Source organism: Ursus maritimus, unplaced genomic scaffold, assembly GCF_017311325.1.
Source record: "Ursus maritimus isolate PB19 unplaced genomic scaffold, ASM1731132v1 scaffold_33, whole genome shotgun sequence".
Taxonomy (NCBI): Eukaryota; Metazoa; Chordata; class Mammalia; order Carnivora; family Ursidae; genus Ursus; species Ursus maritimus.
In genome coordinates this window covers 21,712,337-21,726,976 of record NW_024425897.1, presented here as the reverse complement: position 1 = coordinate 21,726,976, position 14,640 = coordinate 21,712,337, and the positions used below count along the sequence as shown (strand labels likewise).

Genomic DNA, 14,640 nt, shown 5'->3' with positions numbered 1-14,640 from the left:
TGCATACATTGGGCTGCAATTTAACATGTATTCCTTCTTGTGCCACAATGTTAAAAACATGAAACACTTTCTAAAAGATACTGTAATCCTGGGGTGCCTGGCTGGCTCAGTCAGTTGAGCATCCGACTCTTGGTCTCAGCACAGGTCTTGATCTCAGGGTTGTGAGTTTAAGCCCCACTTTGGCTTCCACGCTGGGTGTTGTGCACACATACGTATATGTAAGTGAAACAAAATGTACATTTAACAATATTTCCCATCTTTACCTACAATGCATACTAGTGTTTTCTCTTCTGTTCTATTTACTTTCTTTCTTTAAAATGCTGATTGAGGCTTAATAAATTGATTTTGCATCCCCCCAGAGGTTTGAAAATCTGTAGTTCAGAAACCTTGTTTCCAGAGGGTCCCAAACTCCCATCCACACTGAAAGTCCTCATGGGCGGGGGGCTGAGCCCAGATGGCAGTCTGGCTGATGTGGGGTGGGAATTGGGGTCTGTCACCAGGAGAAACTGAGGAAGACCACGAAGGAGGCAGATACGTATGAGAACAACTCCAAGGAAATCAGCAAGACCTTGGAGTATCTCAAGAACTCGGTGGAGAAGCTGTTTAAAAAGATTAACTGTGATGCCACCACAATTCTGGGTCACTTAGGGGAGACGGGGAAAATCACCGACGACAACCTTCCACAGTACTTTGGTGAGTCAAGCTGGGGCCCGTTGGACCGCTAGGAACCATTTCCAGAGCTTTCTATGAGCAGGCACGACGACTTGCTCTTTGGGTGGCAGTGAGCCTGGTGGTGAAGCATGTGGGCACTAATGCCGGCCTGTCTGGGTTCAAATCCTGGTTCTACTCTTACTAGCTGTGTGCCATTGGGCAACTTTCTGAACCTCTCCGTGCTTTCGTTTTCTCGTCCAAAAAAATATGAGGAGTAAACCCAATACTTCATAAGGTTGTTGGGAAGAATAAATAAAATTTAATTTTAGTAAAGCTATATGATCATATCAACAGAGACAGAAGAAGCATTTGGCAAATTCAGCATCTATTCATGATAAAGACTCTCGACAAACTAGAACTGGAAGGAAATTTCTTAACCTTGAAGGTGTCTACAATACACCTATAGTTAGGGGCACCTCGGTGGCTCAGGCAGTCAAGTGTCTGCCTTCAGCTAAGGTCATGAACCCAGGGTTTTAGGATCGAGCCCCACATAGGGCTCCCTGCTCAGCAGGAGTCAGCTATCTCCTCTCCCTCTGCCCCTCCCTCCTGCTTGTGCTCTGTCTCTAAACAAACAAACAAACAACCCCCCAAAAACCCAACCCCAACCAACCAAACAAACAAAAAAACCCTACAGCTAACCTCACCCTTAAGGGTGACAAACTGAATGTTTTCCCTCTAAGATCAGGAGTAAGGCAAGAATGTCTGCTTTCACTGCTCCTATTCACTATCATACTAGTGGTCCTAAGCAATGCAATAAGGCAAGAAAAAGAAACAAAAAGCATACAGATTGGAAAGGAAGAAATTAAGTGCTCAGAGCAGTGCCTGCCACATAGCAAATGCCTATGAACTAGAATACACATTTCTAGCCATAGGCCTGAGCTCAGGATAGAGAAGGAGGGATACCCCTCCACAGATCATGACAGTTTGGAATGAACGGCTTACACTGCTCTTAGAATAAAATCTACAGTGCTTGATACAGTCTGTGTTTGGGAGTTTCCTATGATGCCCACTCCTGCTGGGTTCAGTGATTTGCTAGAAGGGCTCACAGACTCAGCATGTGGTGGTACTCGTGGCTATGATTTGTTACAGCAAAAGTTTATCCTTCAGCAAAAGGAAAAAGGGCCTGGGGTGAAGTCTGGAGGAAGCCAGGAGCAAGCTTCCAAGGATCCTCTCCCAGTGGGGTCACACAGGATGTGCTTAATTCCCCCAGCATTGAGTTGTGACAATGTCAACCAGGGAAGCTTACTAGAGAGCCTGTGCCAAGGGTGTGGAAAAAAAACAGGTGTTTAGTGGAAACATGTTTTGTATACCTAGTTTAGGCACACTGAGCTGCTATTATCAGTTAATGATGATAGGAACCTTCCTGAAACCCAAGTTCCCTGATGCCAGCCTGAGGCTAACCTGGGAAGCAAGCCCTTCGAAGGATAGTGGTCAGGATGCTGTGTTAACTCTTTCCTGCCCACAGCCTATCAGGTTCTGCACAGCCTGGCCCCTGCTTCCATTTCTCAACTCCTGTCATCCTGCTGTCAGTCCTTGCTTACCACCTCAAGTCACTCTCCAGTGTAGTCTTGCAACCCTCGCCTCAACACATTCTCACCTCAGGGCCTTTGCACAAGCTGTTCCTGGAATCCTTGTCCCAGTTCTTCCTCATTCTCAGATCTCAGTGTAAATGTCCTTTCTCTAGCAACACTTCCCTCCACTGTCCCACCTGAAGCTGGTCTCCCCTCCCCACACGCTATCATTCCCTCTCATGGCAGCCCCTTTATGTAACAGTCACCCAGTTTGTCTCCATGTACAGTGGCTCTCACTCTCTGAATCTATGAGGTTTTCGAGATCTGATAGCAGGTTCCAGATGCAAATATTTTTGGTTCCTGATTTTCAGAAAGAATAGCCACAGTATAGGTAGTATAAGGTTTATTTAACATATTGTATCCAAATCCAGTAGTTACCGAATCTAGATAATGAGCCTCTGGATAGCAAGGGATATGTGTATCTATTTGTTTCCTTGTTGAATTTGTCTTTCTCTCCATCTTCCTCACATACACTGAAGCTTGTGAGCTTCGTCAGGTCAGGGACTGTGTCCTTGCTGTTACTGTTACAGTCATTTTGTTTTTCCTCCATGCATCTGGAACATCCAGCCCTGCACCTGGCATAGCAGGCATCCGGTAATCATTTGTTGAGTGAGTGAATGAACACAAGACTCTGACTGCATGGGGCTGTGAAACACAGAGGAAGGGCAGGTCCCCCAGAGTAGGCAGAGAAACGTTCCTGCAGGGAACGGAGCCCTGATCCAAGTCTTAAAACACCAGCAGGCATTATTCAGGGAGGGGTGTAGGGAAAGGCATTCTAGACCGAAGGAACAGCATGAGCAAAGGTGTGGAAACCTGAGAAAGAGTGCACAGGGGAAAAATCGGTAGTTTAAGGGGCTTCCCGGGGCTCCCAGTTTTTGGTGTAACCCAGTGTTTCTCAACCTCCTTTTCATTATTTTTGCCTCCTGAGGAGTCTTTTTAGACATTCTTTTCCTAATATTCATCCTCAGGCAATTTTAACTCTCTTGATACACTATATGGTTGTTTATGTTCTGTGTGTATATCTGTTTTATGTTATAAAGTCAGGGTTGGTTTTCTTGGGTTTGTTTGGTTTTTTCGTTTGTTTGTTTTTGGGTTTTTTTGCCTCTCAGCAACCAAATTTTGCCCTCTCGGGGTGATACTGCCCCCTGGAGAATGCATGGTATAACCCACGAGAAAAACCTTGTCCTGTTCCTTCCCTTCCTCTCCAGCAGGGGGCGTCACTCCCAATCCCCACCCCACCCCACCCTCAACCAGGTCTCTCCGCTGCCCTCTTGGTTCTGATGGATTTTTTTTTACAGCCATCATTGAGAAGAAGACCAACGACCTGCTGCTGCTGGAGTCCTACAAGCGGATGCTGGAGATGGAAGGGGCAGAGACAGAGACCCCACCGCCCTTCATCAACCCTTTCTGGGGTGGCTCCGCCCTCCTCAAGCCTGCAGAACCCATCAAGGTCATCCCCCCAGTGTTCGGGCCTGACCCCTTCAGCGACAAGTTGGATGAAGGTGAGTTCTCGTCCTCCCGCGACCTGTGCAGGTTGCTAGGAGACCTGTAGAGCCTCAGTTTCCCTTTATGAGCCTCGTGGGCCCATGCATTCCATTGGGTTCCACCGTGGCTGTGGCCCTTGACTTGTTTCGTAGGGAGGATGCTTCTCCCTACAGTGCAATGAAGATCCCGGAGTTTAGTGATCCTGGGTATATATTTTTTAAATCACTACTTTGTGACCATTTAAAATGAACCTTAGAATGTCCCCAGTTTACAAACTGGAAAACTGTAGGTACACAAGTTTCCCTGATCCCATCTGTCACCCTCACCCTATGCCCCTGAGTCTGACTCCACCCACGACCACCTTGCCCCCCCCCAACCATGTCCCCCAACCTCATGGCTGAAGGAGCAGCGGCTTGGCTAATAACAGAAGCCAGATGCCTAACTGTGTCCCCTGTGACTCTGCTGTGGACCTTCCCTCCTTTCCAGGGCACAAGTTCATGATGCTCCCCTCACTGTGGGAAGCAGCTCTTCTCTCTGGAGGTGGGGAGAAAATTGGCCCCACCTGGGTTTTGGAGGGCAGAGTGGCCTCACGTGTGGCGAGGCTGAGACGTGAATACACCTGTAAGCCCATATTCTCGCCTGTGCAAACTGGTCCTTCAAGAAACATTTATTCAAGGGTCCAAGATGAAAGTAGGACGATGTTCACTGCAGGCCCGAACTGGAAGTGACTGAAATGCCCACCCATTAGAAACTGGTTATGGGAATTACAGTCCACCCATCCATGCAATAATAATACCTTGCAGACACGGAAAAGAATGCAATGGGACAATGTGAACTCTTTCTCACACACACAGGGTATATAAATTATGTATATAATTGTAATATATGTGGATTATAGAAATATACATATATATTTTTTCAGTAGCTCTCAACCAGGGGTGATCTACCCCTCAGGGGACTTTTGGCAATGTCTGGAGATATTTTTGGTTGTTACAACTGGGAGGTCAGGGGTGCTGTTGGCATCTAGTGGCCAGGGATGCTGTTAAAAATCCTATAGTGTCCAAGACAGCCCTTGACAACCCTGATGTATAATAGGGAAAGAGATGTATGTAACGAGAGAGTGAGAGAGAGAGAGGATGGAGGAGGGGGGTAGGGAGGGAAGTTGAGAGGGAGGGAAGGAGTAAAGTATCTTGGTTATGCCTATAAAAACAAAGGAGTTATAGCCTGACTTACAGTGGGTACTGGTGGTAATTTATAGAGAACTTTGCATTTCTAAGTTTAACAGTTCTGTAATTGTTTAAATTTTACAATAATCTTAGGCAACTTTAGTAATCAGAGAAAACTGGATTAAAAAAAACACCTGTCCCACTTCTCTAAGCAACACTTCACGTGTGCAGGTGTGTCAAAGGTGAAGGGGGGAGACTGGGGGAAGAGTGCCAACACACGCACACCTCCTGTTTGATTTAGTCAAGGCAGCTGAAACTTAGCAGGAGTAAGAGCTTGGTCTGGCGTAGCCACCTTAGCACCACTTCCCTTGGCCCTTTGCATTCCTAAAAGGAGGAGGGCAGGGCCCAGCTGCTGGTAATGCTGCCCTCACAAGGTCAGGAACTTGCAGATGATGCCCTCACTTCTGCTCAAGGGCATGTTGGTAATCGTTGGGTTCTCTTAGCGCTAGTCTCTTTGGCCCCTATGTGTGAATTCAAAGAGGCACCCCCTCTGGACAGATTAATTGAGAAAAGGGGTCCCTTCTGTGTGGACATGGTTTGGCAATCAAGTGGGGGTTGGATTTCAGCCCATCTATTCACCTGTCTCCACCAGATGACTGTGCAGTCTACATCCTGAACGACTGCGCATGGTGGCCCTGTTTCTTTGACATTAAACTAAACTCACCTTCACATCCTCTTGGGAGAAAAAATAATTATTGTCTGGGCATCCCTGTGCGGTACATCTCTACTGATGCTCTTCCTCCCTGAGCCTCAAGAATGCTCACACTCCACTCCCAGCATGATGGAGGAACCCCAAACTAGGTTTGGACATCCTTGCCTTGGGCATCCGTGAATCGGGTAGAGAGGCACCGTCCCTGGAAAGGAGGCTACCTATGCCCACCCCATGCTGGGTTTGATTTCCAAGCTCCTCACACAAGTCCTGTCTTTGACACAGTGGAGCAGCCCCTGGACCACAGCAGCCTTCGGCAGCTGGTGCTCAGCAACTACACTGCACGAGAGTTTCGAAGCAGGGACATACACTCAGACAGCCTACCAGAAAGGGTGGATGATCTGAGGCTCAAGAAGAAGTTAACGGTCTGACGTGGATGGGGCTACGTTTGTACCTTAACCAGAGAGAATAAATGTTTTGTTCTGTAACCCCAGTGCCTCCTCACACTCATTACAAAGAGACTAGACTAGGGTTCTGGGAGCCTCTCTGGGATGCGGTAGAGGAATTAGGACAGAAGAGCTGAGACAGGAGGCAAGAGTTGTATGAGGTCACCATGGCTCCTGAGAACCCCCTGAGATTGTGACCAGAACAAATAACTAGTACTTCTGAAATTAGAAATTAACCTCTTATAGTAAATGGATGTGATTTTTTGCCAAATGAGCCATATTCTTAGAATGAATGTGAGACCTGTTCCTCTTCATTTCTCATGGGAGAAATTTTCATGTGCTGTCCAAGCACATCAATGGGAGAAACATTCCAATGGCATCCTAAAGGAGAGGATGTCATGGAAGCTAGGCTCTACAGATGCTTGAGCTCTTTGAAGAAAAGGGCTGTAGTCCTCTAGTTAACATTCCAGTAAATTGTGGTCCTTGATAGAAATAGTCCTGAGTGGCTGTAAAGGTCTATCTCAAATAAAGAGTTACTAGGATTCAATAATAATGACAACAGGGACATCACTAGCTCATATTCTGCCTTCATGGGAACCAGCAAAGGATCTTCCTTATTCAAGGGACTTTTGTCAGAGAAACACCATGAACAAATATACAACGTCCTGTTTATTTCAACACAGCTTCTAGATGGATTTCCATCTGCAGGATGTGTGGCCACAAGGTATCTATATGCCACTGAGGCTGCAAAGAAGATAAAGGTGGGTAATGAGGCAGCCACACAGCTTAACAGGCCAGTAGCAGGGATGGCAGCATTACCGGGCAAAGTGAGAGGAGGGCAGAGACCACCTCCCCACCAAAGACAAGCCCAGGGTTGGGTGGTGAGCCCCTCTTAGTCCTTTTCTTCCCCGTGGGTGATGATGTGCACCAGGTTCTTATAGTCCAAGTGGCCAGTCACATCAGGGGGGAAGGCGGCGAACATCTGTTCAATCTGCAATGAACCAGCAACACGTGCTGAGCATGACAGGATGGGAAGTGAGAGGAACCAGAGGCACAGGCAGCAGGGCTATGGTGTATGTGGAGACACGACACTTGGGTCCCCCTCCAGGAAGGCCTTGTCATCCAGCTGCTGCAGAGAGCTGCCAGGCCCAAGGTCATGGCCTTTCTGGGGCAGCCCACAGCCAACTGATCAGTGTGGGGCCCAACTTGGGGCTTCTTAGAAGGTTATTCTAGCTCCAGGGCTCCCTGGGAGGTAGGGGGGCAGCCAAGACCCTCTTTGGGCCTGAGCTGAGGTTCCACATCTCCCTCCTTGCCTCCCTGCTTCCTGCCCTTCCTTGCTCTGCAGCAGGTGCTGACCCCATGGACCACCCTGTGGGATGTTCCTGGGTATCCAGCCTGTAGCAGGTAAAGCAGGAATCGCATATGTGTAAGTTGTGTATGGGAGCAAGGGGGGCCTGTGGCTAAAAGCAGACACACAACCCATCTACAGGGGCGGCAGCTGGGCAGAGCCAGCCGAATGCGGCCACGTGGGCTAGGAGGCCAGACCTTTTGGAGGAAACGAGAAATCTAGATTTTTTTTTTCAACATGCAGTTTCCACATTTAAAAAGTATTGACTAGTTATTTTAAAAAATACATATTGGCCAATAATAGCTAATACTTACATTGTCCTTACCACACGCTTCAACACTTCGTGCGTATTAGCTTGTTTAACCCTCACAGCGCACTACCAGGGAAGTTTTATTACCATCCCCACTTTACAGATGAGGAAACTGAGGCACAGTGAGGTTAAAGAGCTTGTCCCAAGTCACCAAGCTAGTAGGAGGTGAAGGCAGGCTTTTTTAACTGCTGGAGTTTTAGGGGAAAATCTAAATACAATTTTTAGTGAAATGTGACACCTGATGGCATCAGGCCTGAGAAGGGGCTATTTTAAATATTTCATTAATAATATCGACAGGACCGTTGTTTATTGATACAGGACTTTGGGCAAATTAGCAGAAGTGCCCCTTTTTTCCAGGCACATTACTGCCACCTGCCAGAAAAAGTCATATATACAGCTTTAAAAAAATAATAAAATTACAACAGGACACTTTACTACCATCTGCTGGAAAATAGTTGCAACAACTAGATATTCCACAATATTATTTTATGAGTACAGCATCCAGAAGAATTGTGCAGTGCAGTGACAGTATGTGGCACATACATGACAGTGTGTGGCACCCTGCAAGCCACCCTCACTCCATCAGGAAATTGGTGCTCTAACCAGGGCTCCATGCACTGTGAGGAAGGTAGACCTAGAGTCAGATAGAATCTAGGTTTGAATCCAGGCCTCGGAATTTAGCATTGGTGGTGTCCTTTCAGGCAAGTGACTAACTTCCCTGGGCCTCAGTTTCCTCACCTATAAAATGACAGTAATACTAGTCCCTACCTCGTAGGTGGTTGAGAGAATGAAATGAGTTAGAGGGCTCAGTAGCAGGTTCTCTGTCAGTGTGGGGCCAGGGGTGTTTTAGGAAAGAGGGTCACACAGGAGCTAGGGTGCAGTGTGTGTCCAAGGGGCCATTACCTCCTCTTTGGAGAATCTCTCCGCTTGCGTGGTCAGCATGTCCCGAACGCTGCCGAGAGAGAACAGCAGGTGTTGGCACCGGGAGTGTGTATGGGAAGCAGGGAACTCCCATGTCCTCCCCCACACATCCCACTCACTAATCAGCCTTGAGCACTCCTTTGCCTTCGGGGTCGAACACTTTGAATGCATTGAGAATGGTTTCCTCTGGGTCTGCCCCTGAAAGAGAAAACAGGGTTGCATCATGCCATGGGTGGCTGGGAACCCATGGTACCCCAGGAGGCAGGGCCCAACTCTCTCCAAAGATGGAGGGGCCAGGGCCAGGCTGTTTGCTTGGAGGAAAGGCTCTGCTTCCTCTGAGCAGTGAACTTGGTATTTGGAAAGAGTGGGCTGAGAATCCAGTCATTTCTGAGCACACCCAAGCTCAAACATAGATCTAGATTTAGAAAGACTGGGATGTGTATCCTGACTCCAGCATTTGCTAGCTGTGTGGCCATAGACAAGTGGCTTTCCATCTCTGAGCCTTAGACCAGGGATAAGAGTAGAACTTACCTCCTAGATGCTAAATGAGGTAACACATCCGAAGTGCAGAGGATGAGGTCTAGCTCAGGGTAAGCCTTGGAGCAATGGGAACTGCTGCTTTTTATTTTATTTTATTTTTTCCCCCAGTGCCAACCCTTGTCTGCCCTCCCGGTGCTTTCATTCATGCCCAAAGATGAAGACATGTAAAGATACACACACACACACACACACACACACGTGCACAAATGCAGACACACATACACAAATATACACGTATGGACCTACACATGAACTTACCCTTAAGTTTCTCCCCAAACATCTGTAGGAACACAGTAAAGTTAATTGGACCTGGAGCTTCCTTGAGCATTTCGTCAATTTCTTCATTTTTCACGTTCACACGCCCTAGGGCAGGAAACACACAGTCAGCCACTGCCGCCCCCCCGCCCTGGGAGGAGCCGAAACAGCTGTCAGGACCCTGGCATTTGCCCTCGTAATTCCACTTAAGGGAATCTAGTCTAGGGACAATTAGAAATGGAGTTGAGGGGGGGCCCAGATTCACTGGAAAAGATGTTCTCCACAGTGTTATTTATAATAGCCAGGCAGCTGGAAACAACTCAAACATCTAATGGGGGAGGGACTAGCTATTTTTATAATAGTGTCTTCAGAACCTGGAACATTTTAAACAGATTTTTAAACTTTTTGCTTAAATGGGAAATGCTCATATTATAAGTTATCCCTCTCAGTTGGAGGTGGAAGAGACAGATCAGAATCTCCTGAGGGAACTTTTTCAGATTATATCTGCTGTAACCCACACAGCCTCGGAGATTCTGATATACCTATGCTAGCCTCTGCCATAAGCCCATATCGCACCTTTGTGTAAATTTTTTAAAGCCACCACTTCTTAAGATAATTTATGTTTTAAATATAAAAATCTACAGTGGCTACAGACATGAATAGTAATCTGTAGAATGGTATAGTGCACAACCTGCGCAGCTGTTCATGGTGGCCCTGAGTTCTGGGAGTGGAAGTGGAGGGGGGTGAGTGGTAGTGGCAGTTTGGACACACGTATTTTGAAAAGCTCCATACACTTGTGTTCACACTATTGAGATGTTAGATTTAAAAAGGTGAATCCAAAATAGAATGATTCCCATCTTAAAACAACCACAACAACAAAAAACCCACAAAAAAACCAGATGTACCTAGAAAAGTCTTAAAGGCTGAAATGTTACAGTGGAATGTGACCTAATGTTTAAGTTTTCTTTATACTTTTCTGAATTTTGTGAATTTTCTATTGTGGGCTGGCATTGCATTCAAAATCACAGAAAAAAGTTTTCAAAAGAAAAATGAAAGATATGTGAAGACACTTTAAGCCAAAACACTTAGCTATCTTCCGACGTTTGTCTTAAAGTCCAAACATGATTGAGCTGTTTCTTTGAAAAATGACAAGCTCTTGACCTTTTCAGTGGTCATACCTTCCACCCCTCAGGAAGGTGGGATAAGGAGACCCTCCTGCAGGTCTAGTGGGGGAGGGGGGCATACCAAGAGCAGCAAAGGTGTCCCTCAAATCATTCTTGTCGATGAAGCCATCCCTGTTCTGGTCCATGATGGTGAAGGCCTGTGGAAGGGGGCATTTGGCTGGTCAGCCCAGGAGAAGTTGGGTGGAGGAGCCCAAGAGATTGGGCTACGGACTAGGGAAAATGGGATTCTGGGACTCGGATTCAGGGAGCACTGAAGGACATGAGATCAAGAGTCAAAAATTGGAAATTGGACGTTCCTTAAAATGTTACGCTTAGAGTTACCATGGGATCCAGCAATTCCATTGCTAGGCATCTACCCAAGAGAGTTGAAAACATCTGTCCCCACGGAATCCTGTGCCTGAGGGCTCATAGCAGCTTTATTTACAATAGCCCCAACCTGGAAACCGCCCACATGTCCATCAACTGATGGATGGATCCACCAAATGTGGTCTTGCCACGTAATGGGCTATTACTGAGCAAGAAGAAGGAAGGAGATCCTGACACCAGCTACAACATGGATGAGCCCTGACCCAGGACACTGAGTGAAAGAAGCTAGGGCAAAAGGCCACATGCTGTATGATAGATTTCTACAAAATCCCCAGAACAGGCAAATCCATGGGGACAGAAAATAGATCCCCAGAGGCTGGGGAAGGAAGGGAACGAATGGGGAATGACTGCTAATGGCTATGCGGTTTCTTTCTGGGGTGAGGAAAATGTTTGGAAGTTAGTGGTGATACCTGCACAACTCCGTGACTTCAGTAAATAGCCACCGAATTGCACGTGTAGCTTACAAAGGTGCATTTAGAGTTGTGTGACTTACATCTCAAGAAGTTTTTATTTAAAAAAATCAAGTTAATACCTGGGGTCTCATCTCCCCCGCTACCACCAAAGAAAGCCCAGTTATCTATAAAATGGGGCGGGTAATCTTTCCTGGGTAGCTCCCATGAAGGCTCCCAAGAGCTTTGTAAATGCCCAGGTCATTGTACAGATGACTTATCATCGCCACGTTTTTTTGAATTCTTTGCAGCTTGTTCCTGAAAGTATTTGCACCCCCTTCCCCACGCCCCCAGCAGCTGATCTCATTCCAGGGATTGGGACAGGGTGAGGGGGAAGGGGCAGCGGCGTCTTCTCCCAGCAAGGTGACAATTTCAAGTTCAGATACGAATATTTCGTCCTGGGAATTCTTTCCCTGGTGGCCTATGGGACAGCATTCCTGTGATCTCAACATTAGTGAGGACAAAAAAGTGTAAGTGTTCGCGTCCCACTTGGAAGCCCCAAATGGTTTCCCCTTTGGTACAGAGCACACCGGCCTCTGCAGCATGTTTTCCTCTAAAGGCCCAGGTGGGAGTGTGGATGACTCAGTGTGAGCCATCACGACTGCTGGAAAATTAATTCAGAGTCTATCCTTCTAAGCCTGCGGGCAGTGGCTTAATTTGGCCTAATTGGTACTTAGGTTTACTTAATAAGGCGCACTCCCATAGAATGTGATGGGGTTTCCACCTGGCTAGTATTCAACAATGGAGGACTATATAATTTAAAATCTAAGAGATATTCTTTCTCGTCTCAGTTTGGCAGAAATAATATTTTAGGCTATTAATACCCAATGTTGATGGAGATACAGGGGGAAAAGTCACTTTTTCCTTTTGAGGCTGATCAGTACAGAGTTTCTGGAGGGCCAGCAGTCCTGGTGTTTAGTTCCTTTTTCAAAGCGCCTTTGACCCAGCAGTTCTGCTTTTAGGAATTTGCCCCAAGGAAACAAGCAAAGATGTGTTATTCATAATCGTAGTACAGTCTAAACAAAGGTAACCTCCAACCATAGGGAGTGGTTTCAATAAACGATAGAAAAAGTTGATGAGGAATTGCTCAAAGAAAAATAGCGAAATAGTTTAAAATAGTTTATATACACGTAATGCAAAAATGACTTGAAGGATGGATATCAGAATGTTAACGGATTATCTCTGGGTGGTAGAATTGTAGGTTGTTTTACTGTTCTCCTTTGTGCTTTTCTGAATCCCCCCCAAACATTTTCGACAAGAAATGTGCTTTACTTTGATGATCAGCAAAAAATATTAGAAATAATTTCTTTAAATGGTTCACGCACATGTTGAGACTGGATCTGGGGTTATTTGGAGGATAAAAACATCTAGCCCAGAGGTCCCTGCAGGGAATGTGGACCGAGGGAGCGTTCTCTCTAACAGGTGGGAATCTCCATCTGGGCGGATGGTTCAACAGCTGCACCCACCTCCTTAAATTCCTGGATCTGGGTCTGTTCAAACATAGAGAACACGTTGGAATTGGCGCCTTCTGCTCTCTTCTTGGCTTTCTTCGGTGCCTGGAGGGGGCGGGAGGAGGGGAGCATCGATGAAAAGAGACAGAAGCTGGGAGTTAGAGAACTAGGTCAGGTTGTCCCATCTCTGAGTGAGCCTCAGCTGCTCATCTGTGAAATGGGCGTATGAAGCCCACGCTCATCTCAAAACGGTGATACCGGAGGGATCAGAGGAAAACAGAGTAATGTGTCTCAAAAGCATGCTGGTTCTGGTGGATCGTCAGAGATCTTGGGTCTTGCAGCACCTCCTTTGCAAACTAGGGGAGGTGGAGATGCGTCTCTGGGGAAGGAGGCAACACTTTGAGATCAGCCCCAGCAGGATCCAGCCGCCTCTGTTTCAACGCATTTCACAAAATTTCAGTAATGCACAGAAAGAGAATTGATGGGGGTGGGGGAACGTCAGGCTCACTAAACCGTGAGGAATACCCTTACGAAATGATACTTTTTCAGGGTGTTAAAACCCACTCCTCCCCCTCCCCAATTCTCCTTTGATCCAGATGGCAGTGAAATCTCCTCTCTAAATGTGCTGTCCTTGCATAGGCAAACAGTGCAGAGAAGAGCAAGTTAACCTTTGTCCCGACCCCACTTCTCTCTGACTTGAAACAGAACAAACGCTTGAACACCGTACATACATGATTTCATTTAATCCCCCAGTCAAGTAGATGCTGTCTTTTTTTTGTAAAGATTTTATTTATTTGAGAGAGAGAGAGAGAGACCAAGATAGAGCATGAATGGGGAAGAGAGAGAGAAGCAGGCTCTCCACTGAGCAGGGAGCCCTACGCGGGGCTGTATCCAAGGACCCCAAGATCATGACTTGAGCCGAAGGCAGACGCTGAACCGACTGAGCCACTCAGGCACCCCACAAGTAGATGCTGTTAGTACCATAGCTATTTTACTGGAGAGTCAGCCTGGGCTCAGAGAGGTTGGTTCACTTGCCCAAGGTCACACAGTCACAGAATGGCAGAACCGGAGTTGCACTTGGGCAGTCTGACTCCAGAGTCTCTGCCCCTAATTCTTCCCCCAGACTGGCCCTGATTTGGTGGCTTCCCGCTTTGGGAGGGGGACGCCTAACCAAACAACACAGAGAGAAAGGTTTTAAATTTGCAAGTTCAAAAGGTGAAAACAAAAAGATTCTTTTCCCCAGCTGCCTGAACAAGAGAAAAGAATTACAATTTGATCCTTAAAAGCGTTCAATCCCATTTTGCAAGCCCTGGGAGTTATTGATTCCTCGAGAGGTCAGTAGACAAGCCATAAAAAAGCCAACTCTCTTATTTTGTTTTTGCGAGTCCCTGGGAGCTGCTGTTATTTGTGGCTTATCGGGGCATTGATTGGGGTTCCTCTGTGCGCACACAGCAAGCACGGCTTTTTTCACCAGGGTCTGGGGCCCTCAAAAGCCACCTTTCCCCCCCTCCCCTCTGGTCCTCTGCTCGTAGGTGCTGTTTCCTTTCCCCCTTCCCCCTCTCCGCAGCATCACACCTCACGGAGCCCTCGCTACTCACCATGGTGGAAAGGATACAGCACTGCTTCCCCAGAAGAATCCCTCAGTCTGCCCCACTCTCCTCTCCTCGGCTTGGGAACAATAAATACTTCCTCCCTATGTTTAAAAATAACCCCATGACCACTTTTGGC

The 14,640-nt window shown here is 47.0% G+C and overlaps 2 protein-coding genes across 2 annotated transcripts in view; one reads left to right on the top strand and one right to left on the bottom strand.

Moving 5' to 3' along the window:
* Positions 1–6,073, top strand: part of CCDC63 (coiled-coil domain containing 63) — a 34,509-nt gene extending 28,436 nt beyond the window's left edge. Inside the window, exons 9-11 of the mRNA XM_008688988.1 lie at positions 501–693; positions 3,581–3,784; positions 5,928–6,073. Coding sequence (XP_008687210.1) covers positions 501–693; positions 3,581–3,784; positions 5,928–6,073 — 543 coding nt within the window. The remainder of the gene's footprint in view (positions 1–500; positions 694–3,580; positions 3,785–5,927) is intronic.
* Positions 6,074–6,980: 907 nt separating this feature from the next.
* On the bottom strand, positions 6,981–13,011 carry MYL2 (myosin light chain 2). The gene is made up of 6 exons (XM_008688989.2): positions 12,928–13,011; positions 10,708–10,783; positions 9,466–9,570; positions 8,787–8,865; positions 8,650–8,698; positions 6,981–7,079 (listed from the first exon to the last, which is right to left on the bottom strand). Exons 1-6 carry the CDS (start codon positions 12,961–12,963, stop codon positions 6,981–6,983), a joined length of 444 nt encoding a protein of 147 aa, XP_008687211.2. The 5' UTR covers positions 12,964–13,011.
* Between the last annotated feature and the right edge of the window lie 1,629 nt (positions 13,012–14,640).

Excerpts from the sequence above, each read along its gene's own strand:
- MYL2 (XM_008688989.2), bottom strand. The coding sequence starts at position 12,963 with ATGTTTGAACAGACCCAGATCCAGGAATTTAAGGAG. Across the intron at positions 8,699-8,786 it reads GGAGTGCTCAAGGCTGATTA|CGTTCGGGACATGCTGACCA; the intron begins GTGAGTGGGATG and ends CTCTCTCGGCAG. Across the intron at positions 7,080-8,649 it reads AGAGATTCTCCAAAGAGGAG|ATTGAACAGATGTTCGCCGC; the intron begins GTAATGGCCCCT and ends GGTTCATTGCAG.